At 38.2% G+C, this 10,291-nt stretch overlaps 1 protein-coding gene across 1 annotated transcript; it reads left to right on the top strand.

The window, feature by feature from the left end:
• Window positions 1–2,535, top strand: LOC121267611 (nudix hydrolase 15, mitochondrial-like). Its single transcript, XM_041171565.1, has 5 exons — window positions 1–533; window positions 846–988; window positions 1,669–1,788; window positions 1,913–2,188; window positions 2,236–2,535. The coding sequence occupies exons 1-4, from the start codon at window positions 26–28 to the stop codon at window positions 2,114–2,116; spliced, it is 975 nt and encodes a 324-aa protein (XP_041027499.1). The 5' UTR covers window positions 1–25; the 3' UTR covers window positions 2,117–2,188; window positions 2,236–2,535.
• Window positions 2,536–10,291: the final 7,756 nt, after the last annotated feature.

Consider the following 10,291-nt stretch of genomic DNA (forward strand, 5'->3'; position numbering starts at 1 on the left):
CATCCAAAATAAATTTGAGCAGTGCATGCACCCAATGTCCCAACCTCTTTTCAAATTGTGCAGTCGAGTTCTATTCCCGCAACCTCGCTTCCCAGCCAGGCCCATTGGCCATCCTCGCCTGTCGCCTCTTGGCACTTTCCGTCACGCCGAAAGAAAGAATGCCAAGCTCTTCTTTATGATTCCAATTCTCCGCAGGCTATCAAAATCAGTGCCGGCCATAGACCCGCTCTCGAAGTTTATGGACTCGTCCAGCTTCTTTGGAGTCTCTCGGAGACTCGCCGCCTTGGCTCAACAGCTCCGCCTCTACAAAGCTCCGCCTACCCTCGAGGACATCGACGAACAGTGCCTCGAAGAAACCGCTGGAAAAGTGGTTTCCCAGGTTGGTTTTCCGGAATCGGCCACTCCAATTGCGCAAGATCCAGAAAGTTTTAGACCCAAGAGAGCCGCTGTTTTGGTCTGTCTTTTTGAAGGGGATGCTGGGGATCTGCGCGTGGTTCTCACGAAACGTTCTTCGAGGCTGTCCACTCATTCCGGTCAGTGGTGTCGGACACATCTTTTTGTTGGTTCCTGAGAAAAAAATGCGGAAGGAAAGAAATGGAGAAAAAAAAATTGAGTCTTGTGTTGGGCTTTTTGGTTGGAATTTTGTTTTTTTCACTCCAATTGTGTTTAGTTGTTGTATAAGGACAACATCAAATGGGAAGTTTTCTCTGAGTTGGTTTTTACTTCTTCTTTTTCCCTTTCCTCCATTTTATGGAGAAGTGGAACCAAACGGAAATAAACTGATGATTGTGATGTGGTTAGTGATTCAGATTATCTAATTATGTATTGGAATTTTGTTTTTGCAGGTGAAATAGCATTGCCGGGTGGGAAAGCTGACGAGGGGGATAAAGATGATGTAGATACTGCTACCAGGGAGGCGAGGGAGGAGATTGGGTTGGATCCTTCACTTGTCAATGTTGTCACTGTACTTGAACCATTCTTGTCTAAGGTATCAATTCTTTTGCATTTTTTCCATTGTCATTTTTGGAAGGCATTTGTGGTATGTCTTTAATGGAGATAAAGTGCATAACAATGTACCAATTAGGTGAATATAGACTTACTGTGTTTCCAATCCTATAGCATCTTCAAATTTTTCAAAAAATGGTGCGTACAATTCTCAATGTCGAAGTTGAAGTTTTGCATAACCAGTTAGGAAAGACTAGTGCTTACAATCAAAATCTGAGTCACTGGATGTAGTCCAAATCATATCAGGGGAACTATGCCTGTATTGAACCGTCAGATTTTTATTTTCAAGGTTGAGCGGTTGGTGAGCTTTCTCAGAATCTCAGGTTTGCAGAATTCTGAAGTGTCAACAGAATTCAAGCCTCATGAGTAATTGTCATTTTGTTATATAAGTAATTATAATTTTAAATTTAATGATTCAACCTTCAACTTCTGGTGATGGCTACATAACTTACATGAGTTATGATCATCAATGATTTCACCTTTTGCCATTTTGACTACCATGTATGATTTTTTTTTTCCCTGGTAAACTACATTTACAAGTGAGGTTGTCATAGAATAAAGTTTCAACTCTGAATCACATGTGAGTCTGTGACAAATTGTATGTTAAGTATGCATTAGGTTCTCTCCCATTTGATGGTTCCGTTACCATTGTTTTCTATGCAGCACCTCCTGAGAGTTGTTCCTGTTATTGGCATACTTAATGAAAAGAAAGCATTTAAGCCTGCTCCAAATCCTTCTGAAGTGGAAGTAGTTTTCGATGCTCCCTTGGAAATGTTCATCAAGGTTTTTCTCTTAAGCTCCATTTATTGAGCAAGGATTAAATATATTTTTTAATAAGTAGACTAAAAAAATTACAGTTTTTTTTCATTATTATCTTTATGTACTCTTTATAATATATTTGATTCAGGATGAAAATCGGAGAGCAGAGGAGAGAGAGTGGATGGGGCACAAGTATCTCATTCATTTCTTTGACTATGAAACAGAAAACAAGAAGTACTTGATATGGGGTTTTACTGCGGGTATCTTGATAAGGGCTGCATCAGTTGTATTTCAACGGCCACCAGCTTTTGTGGAACAGAAGCCCCCTTTCAAGGTTCCGAGAGTTCTTTGAAAAGATACACCATGATACCTTAAATCCGAGGAAGACTCCTAGAGTTCTTGGAAAAGATACACCATAACGCAATTGAGAATCATCTTTCCTGCAACAATATCCTCCGCAACCTGCAGTTGTTGGACTAGTATAACTAACTTCAGTCGATTGATGTGTAAACCAAAGTGGCTGAAACATTTCTGACTGGAGGAGTTAACCCTTATCTAATGTCGAACAGATCTTCACCGAGTCTCCACAATTCACCTTTCTTCAGGTCAGTTTGTCTACGGCTTGAGAATTTTCTCGACTGTGAGCCATTGCAGGACTTGATCTCAAGCACAGAGATCTTATCCAGTTTTTCATTAACACAAGGTTCTCTTTTGTTATCCCGTCCAATGATTGATAAAATATATAGAATGAAAATAATTGAGTATAGAAAATATTGAGGGTAAGAACATAGAAGAAAAATATATAGCACTATGACAGTGCCGTTGGTGTACTGTAATAAAATTATGGGACAGTTGTAGTTATTAGACTATATACCTCTGATATACTATTATCTATATGTGAGAAGAACAATAAGCAAACAGCTGATATGCAATCCAGCTCACAACTGTAGAGGCCTTATGTTAGTTATTCTCTAAAGTTATTTGTAACAACTTAGATTCCTTTTCTGTTCCTTCCAACAGTGTATATATACATAGCTTTACAAATGGAATACAAGGAGAATGAATTCATTTCTGTTATGCTTTGTCAGCTGCTATCGCACTCTGTTAACATGGTATCCAGAGCCTATGACTAACTGTGTAACACCCCCTTCCCGTAGGTTGGGAGTGTCACGTATTTTTCATAAAAATAAAATCCGGCAAGAGATTTCAAATTTCATAAATGAAATCAGCAATTTATTTTGTAGAAAAGGTCTAATAAAAAGTCTTTCAAAAATATTAAATGAAATAAACTGAACGAAACTCATGTCATAAAAATATGTTTTATTTTAGAAAGTCTGAACAAAAATTTAATGCTCCTTCTACTCCTGGTCTGTCTGCTCGTATTCATCATCATCACCTGGGTGGTTTAAAACATGAAAATAAACAAAAATGAGTCGAAGACTCAGCAAGGAATTCATCACAACGAAAACATACTAAATATAAGGTTTTCATAAAAATTTTCATGCTAAGAGTTTAAAATTATGACTATTCATACTGATGCTTGTGCTATGCATGACTGTTTAACTGAATTAACTGACTGATCTGACTGATTAATCTGACTAATCTGATTTATCTGACTGGCCAACACACTTAACCCTGTGTGCGAGGTTGTGCACCGGCCCCACATCCCGCGGCCGCAAGGGAAGCCGCTAATAGTATTCTGGCATACTATGGTGGACCACGACTGAGTTCGTGGCTTGTACATCCACCTTGAAACTGAACTGCATTGGTACCATGCATCTAAATAGCCATCTTATTAACTGATCTTATCTTATCTTTCACTTGAATTTAAGATGGCTTACGTGTCTTATACACATGAGATGTATGACATAATACATACATAATTATAATTTCTGAATTTAAACATGATGCGGAATGACAAAATAGTATGCTATGCTGGATGACATGTTTACAGATGACATGAGTGGTGCATAAATAATTGGCTAGAAATGAACTGGCTTGAATACTAATTATCTATAAACTGAACTATGATGATCCTAAACTTGTGATCAAATTACTTACCTCGCTGCGTGTCTTCTTGAATAACACTTCGTAACTTGAGACCTATACGAAATAATAACTATCACTAAATTAGTTTGGAAACACGTATTAATATCTTACTTAATTAAATCTAAAATCTAAAAGATAGTGTTAAACAATTCAATAAATCCTAGTATCTAAATTACTTAAAATACTTATTTATAATTTAGATGAATACTCGAACTATTTTTAAATAATTCATAAACTTAAATTCTTAAACTAAGTTTTATTTCTTAACATAAGTATTAAATCTTATAAGAAACCTAATAAATTCTATTAAATATTCTTAACATCAAAAATTTATTAATTTCTTAACATAATAATTTTATTAAATCTTACTAAATCAACAAAGGAAATATTAACTAAATACTCGTAAAACATCCTTATAAAAATAGTATTTGATTAATATATTTATTTAAGAAAAACTGACTTTTAAGATATTAAGCCCAATAAAATTTATTAAAACTGTTGTTAAAATAAAATAAGATCAAACCCAATTTAAAATATAAGCCCATTTAAACATAACTAAAATAGTTTCTGTAAAAGCATATAACCTGGGCCAATAACATATAATACTGAACTACATGAGCCCAACGAAAATGAGCTCAAACACCCGCACAAGGCCAAGGGCCCAAGGCCCATCAAAAATAACCCACGGGCTCTTCAAGAACCGAAACACACGGGCTTAAACACAAGGAAAACAGAGAGTTTGAGAGAGAGAGAGAGGTTCTGCGCAAGGGAATCTCACCGAGAGAGGGCTGAGTGCGACGACGACTTCGGGTGGCTGGGAGAGACCGGCGACGCGACTGGGAGTTCCTATGGTGGTGCGACACCGAGAGAGAGAGAGAGAGAGAGAGAGTTTAGAGAGAGAAACTGTGCTAACCGAGAACTACCGAAACCAAAACAAAGGCTGGCGGCGGTCGAGGTCTTACCGGAAGGGAGTGGGTGCGCTGGGGCTGAGCTGGTCGGCAGTTTCTGGTTCCACGGGTGGTGCTCCGACGTCCTATGGTGGTCGGCGGCGGTTAGGAAGAACTTAAGGCTTAAACGGTAGTGTTTTGGTACTCTGGGTATTTCAGAAACAGATGATTTGGAGTGGCTCACGAGTTACTCCTCTCGTACGAGGTAAGTGATATTTATAAGTGTAGAAGATAGAGAAATAAAAGGAATCTTAGAGGAGTAGAGACGTGCATGTGACTGAGAGTGTAAACGTGCGGAGTGGAAATCGTTACTCATTAACAGAGTCGGTTTCCACTAGAATTTGAATTTACAAAGCTAGGGATGAGGCTGAATATAAGGTTAGAATTTCAAATTCAACAGAAAGTGGGATGAAACCTACGGGTTGGTGGTTTAAAGTGTTTAACTAAGAGGCTAAAACCAATAGATAAGGTTCGGTGGAGATAGAGAAAATAAACTTTAAATTTCAAACTAACTCTAGTGAACGTAAATCTGATGTAATATAGAAAATCATTATTAAAAACAAACTCTAGCAATTTTAAATAAAATCATAAAAGTAATTATAAAAAAATATAAAGTAAATATAAATTCTGATAAAACTATAATCATAATAATAATAATAGAAAAAAAAACTTTTACTAGGAAATTTACTGATGTACCCTAAAACCAAAACTAGTATGTTACAAACTGTCTCTGATCAATGGCTGAATCACTTTCTCCTCCTCCCCTTCCCTCCTCCTTCATTACCTCATCATTTTCCCATATTGTCACCACGAAGCTCACCACTAAAAATCACCTTCTATGGAAAGTTCAGACCACTGCATATTTGCGTGGCCAGGACCTCTTCTCTTTTGTTGATGGATCATCTCTCAGCCCTCCCGAATTCGTTCCTGCTTCCACTAATGAAATACCAAAACCAAACCCAGCCTTTCTCTCTTGGTGACGCACTGACCAACCGGTCCTCAGCATTCTCTTCTCATCTCTTTTTGAATCCATTTTAGGCCATGTTCTTTCTTCTACTACAACTCATCACTTATGGACTTCCCTTTCCTCCATGTTTTCCTCTCATTCTCAAGCCAAAGATTTCCAAATTTGATTCTAGCTTGCCAATTTATCCAGAGGTGAACAAACCATATCTGATTACTTTGGGAAGGTGCGTCACCTTGCTGATTCCATTGCCTCTAATGGAGCCCCTCTATTTGACAATGAGCTTGTTACTTATCTGCTCAATGGACTCGGTCCTTCATACGAGTTCTTTGTGCTTTCCATTACTACCCGAGCTGAGCCAATTTCCTTCAATGAACTTTACCAACTTCTCCTTATTCATGAAACCAGACTCTTATAATACCAGACCTGCCCCTTCTTCTTTTGAGTCATACGTGAATCTCACTACAGCAAACAAAGATCAATGAGGCAGGAATTTCTTTCGAGGTGGATGTCAAGGTTGAAGCAGAGGGCGATAACTTACAATGGTCGTGGTGGTCGATCTCCCTCTCCTCTGAATTCATCACAACATTACAATGTCCAACGTCCTACTTGCCAATTGTGTAATAAATCTGGTCATATTGCACTTCAATGTCGCCACAGATTTAATCACTTATATCAGATGGAAGCTCCAAGGAATTTCTCTGCAAATTACACTGCACAAAGCTCACCTCCTGATTCGGCTTGGTATCCCGTTTCTGCACCTACACATCACATTACAAATGATTTCTCTAACTTAAATTTATCCTCTGAGCCATACACAGGTAGTGAGACAAGTAGAGTGGGTGATGGAGCTGAACTATCAATTCAATCCTTCGGTGACTCTTCTTTAGACTCCAACTCCTCTTCTTTTATTCTTTGAAACTTACTTCACGTCCCTTCTATCACCAAAAATCTTGTTTCTGTTATTAAGTTTTGCATAGACAACAATTGTTATTTCGAATTTCATGACACCCATTTTTCTGTGAAGGACAAGGAGATGCAAAAAATCCTCCTCACCGGGCCCACTCGTGATGGTCTCTACATTTTTCCATCCACCATGTCATTACTGTCATCTTTTCATTCAGCTCATGTTGGTGAGCATACATCTCTTGATTAATGGCATCAACGGCTTGGGCATCCATCGTTAGCCTTAGTGTCCTGTGTATTGCACACCAAGTGTTTGCCCCTTATCCCCACAGAGTTTGTTTTTCAGTGTTCTCATTGCCCTCTAGCAAAATGTCATCAACTACCGTTTTATGCTAGTCAGGCCCACTATACTCGCCCTTTAGAACTATTATGTATTGATGTTTGGGGTTCAGCCCACTATGTCTCCCACAACTGTTATAAATATTATATTTCCTTTGTTGATTATTACACTTGCTTCACTTGGCTTTTTCCACTTAAATTAAAATCGGATGTGCTTCAAGTTTTCTCATCTTTGTTACCATTTCTTGAACAATTGTTTAATACCAAGTTAATAACTCTTCAAACGGATGGAGGTGACGAATTTAAACCGCTCACCTCTATGTGTAAACAACTCAATATAACTCATCGTTTTTTATGTCCACATACCCATTAACAAAATGGGCTTGTGGAAAGAAAGCACCGGCACATTGTTGAAATCAGACTTGCCTTATTGGCCCATTCCTCACTCCCCTTCATTTATTGGGTTGAAGCCTTCGAAACGGCCGCCTACCTAATTAATCTACCTCCATCTCTTACTCTAAAAAATAAATCACCTTACTCAATGGTATACAAATGTGACCTAGATTATACATTCATCAAAGTATTTGGTTATGAGTGTTGGCCCAACTTACGACCCTACATTTCTCATAAGCGTAATTTTCGATCCACATCGGGTTTGTTTTTGGGCTACAGTTTAGCTCATAAAGGCTATAAATGTATGGATCTCAAAACAAAAAGAATGTATATTTCCTGTGACGTTCTTTTCAATGAAACTTATTTTCCCCTTCCAAAAACACGACCCAATACCATTTCCCTTGATCCTTCTTCTACTCAAGCAACATCACCAATCCTTTCTACTCCATCTTCGGGCCCTCATTCCAGCCCAACCACTCACGTTTTTAGCCCATCCATCCTTGGCCCTGGTCCATTTCAACCATCACCGATCTCACCTAACCCACAAATATCTCCATTGTCTTCCTTTCAATCCTCTGTTCCTACTCATCATGATTCCTCCCACACCTCAGCTCCCAGTTCTTCTATTCCTCTCCTTGTTCCTCCTTGGTTTCCAATAATTACTCGTGCACAAACAAACTCTTCCCATCCTTGAAGGTTTCTTGATGGTACCATCACTTATCCTACTCGACACTGTCTCACAATCTCTGTACAGGTTTCGGATGAACCCTCAAGTTTTTCTCAAGATGCCAAATTCTTTGAATGGACTCATGCTATGGCACAGGAATACGATGCTCTAATTCAAAATTGCACCTAGACACTTGTGCTGCCTGTTCCTCAGTCCAATGTACTCGGTTGTCGATGGGTATACCGCACCAAAACTCATGCCGATGGGTCTTTTGAAAGAAGAAAGGCATGGTTAGTTGCCAAAGGGTTTCATCAACAACCCGAAATTTATTTTCACGAAACTTTCAACCCGGTGGTTAAGCCCTCCACAATTCGTTTGGTGCTTTCAGTTGCAGTGTCTAGAGAATGGCCTTTGTGCCAAATTGACATCCAAAATGCTTTTTTACATGGTACACTAACAGATGATGTTTACATGCAGTAGCCTCAGGGCTTTGTTGACCCCACATGGCCTCATCATGTCTGCAAACTTCAGAAAGCCATGTACGACCTCAAGCAAACTCCAAGTACTTGGTTCGCGCAGCTAAGTACCTAGTTACTTGACTATGACTTTGTTGCATCTAGAGTAGATCCTTCACTTTTTATTCTCACCCACAATGACATTCAAATCTATTTGTTAGTCTACGTTGATGACATTATCATCACATCTTCTGCTTCATCGGCAATTACATCTTTAATACATGACCTAGGCTGTGCATTCCCTATGAAAGACCTTGGTAGTCTTGCATTTTTCCTAGGAATTGAAGTGGACTATACTCGTGATGGTGTTGTTTTATCTTGGCATAAATACATCAATAATCTGCTCACTTGAAGCAAAATGTTTCAAGCCAAACCCATGTCTTTTCATGGCTACATCTCTAAAACTGTCCAAGCATGATTCACCTGAGCTTGAGGATGTCACCTTATACAAAAGTATCGTGGGTGGTTTACAATATCTGTCCATCACGAGACCCGACATCTCTTTTTGCAGTGAACAAAATTTATCAGTTCATGCATACACCCAAACTTCCTCACTAGAGTGCAGTTAAAAGGATCCTAAGATACTAGAAGTTTCCCATTAATCACGGCTTATTTTTTGCATCAAAATCAAGCCTTATACTTCAAGCTTATTCTGATGCCGATTGGGGTGGGTGTCTTGATGATCGTCAATCAACAGGAGGTTTTTGCATCTATTTAGAAAAACATATCATCTCATGGAGCTCTAATAAACAGTCCACTGTGGCTAGATCATCGACTAAAGCAGAGTATAAGTCGATTGCTTCATCTGCGACTGAGCTTATTTGGTTACAAATAGTCATCCGAGAGCTGAGTATTCCTTTAAAACAAGCTCTAATTTTATGGTGTGACAACCTTGGTGCCACATACCTCTCGGCAAATCCTGTTTATCATTCAAGGACAAAACACATGAATATTGATTATCATTTTGTCCGTGACCGAGTGGGTGCAAATACTCTCAAAGTTAGATTGATTAGTTCTTAAGATCAAATTGCTAATGTGCTTACTAAGCCTCTTGTAGCTGATAAATTTTTGTGTTTTAAATCTAGTCTCAATGTTGTAGAAACACCCTTGAACTCTAGGGTGCGTATTAGACTATATAACTCTTATGTACCATTATCTATATGCGAGAAGAACAATAAGCAAACAGCTGATATGCAATTCAGCTCACAACCGTAGAGGCCTTATCTTAGTTATTCTCTACAGTTATTTGTAACAACCTAGATTTTTTTTTTATTCCTTCCAACAGTGTATATACACATAGCTTTACAAATGGAATACAATGAGAATGAATTCATTTCTGTTATGCTTTGTCTGCTGCTATCGCACTTTGTTAACAGTAGTCAGTGTGAAATAGAGAATATAGTACAGCACAAGATATTGGGGATTATTGATAATAAAAGTTTACCAAGAATCGTCAATTTAAAGCAAGAATTGAATTAGTTTGTGTTTGATAAGTGAAGTAGTCGACTACTTGATTACTATTCACTACTATTTATAAATAGTTTATTATTAGTTACAAACTATTCGCTATTTTTTTATTATTATTCATTAATTTTTTATTACTATTCACAGATCATCTGATATCACCTCAGTATCCAAACATAGCGAAACTGAAGCTGCTGGCCTGTTCTTTTCTCTTCTTGATCTTTAACGAAGCTTTTATGAATTGTGTTGTTTGCCTAATGGCTAATGAACAAAAAGCACAAAC

The sequence above is a fragment of the Juglans microcarpa x Juglans regia genome, chromosome 5S (genome assembly GCF_004785595.1).
Source record: "Juglans microcarpa x Juglans regia isolate MS1-56 chromosome 5S, Jm3101_v1.0, whole genome shotgun sequence".
Taxonomy (NCBI): Eukaryota; Viridiplantae; Streptophyta; class Magnoliopsida; order Fagales; family Juglandaceae; genus Juglans; species Juglans microcarpa x Juglans regia.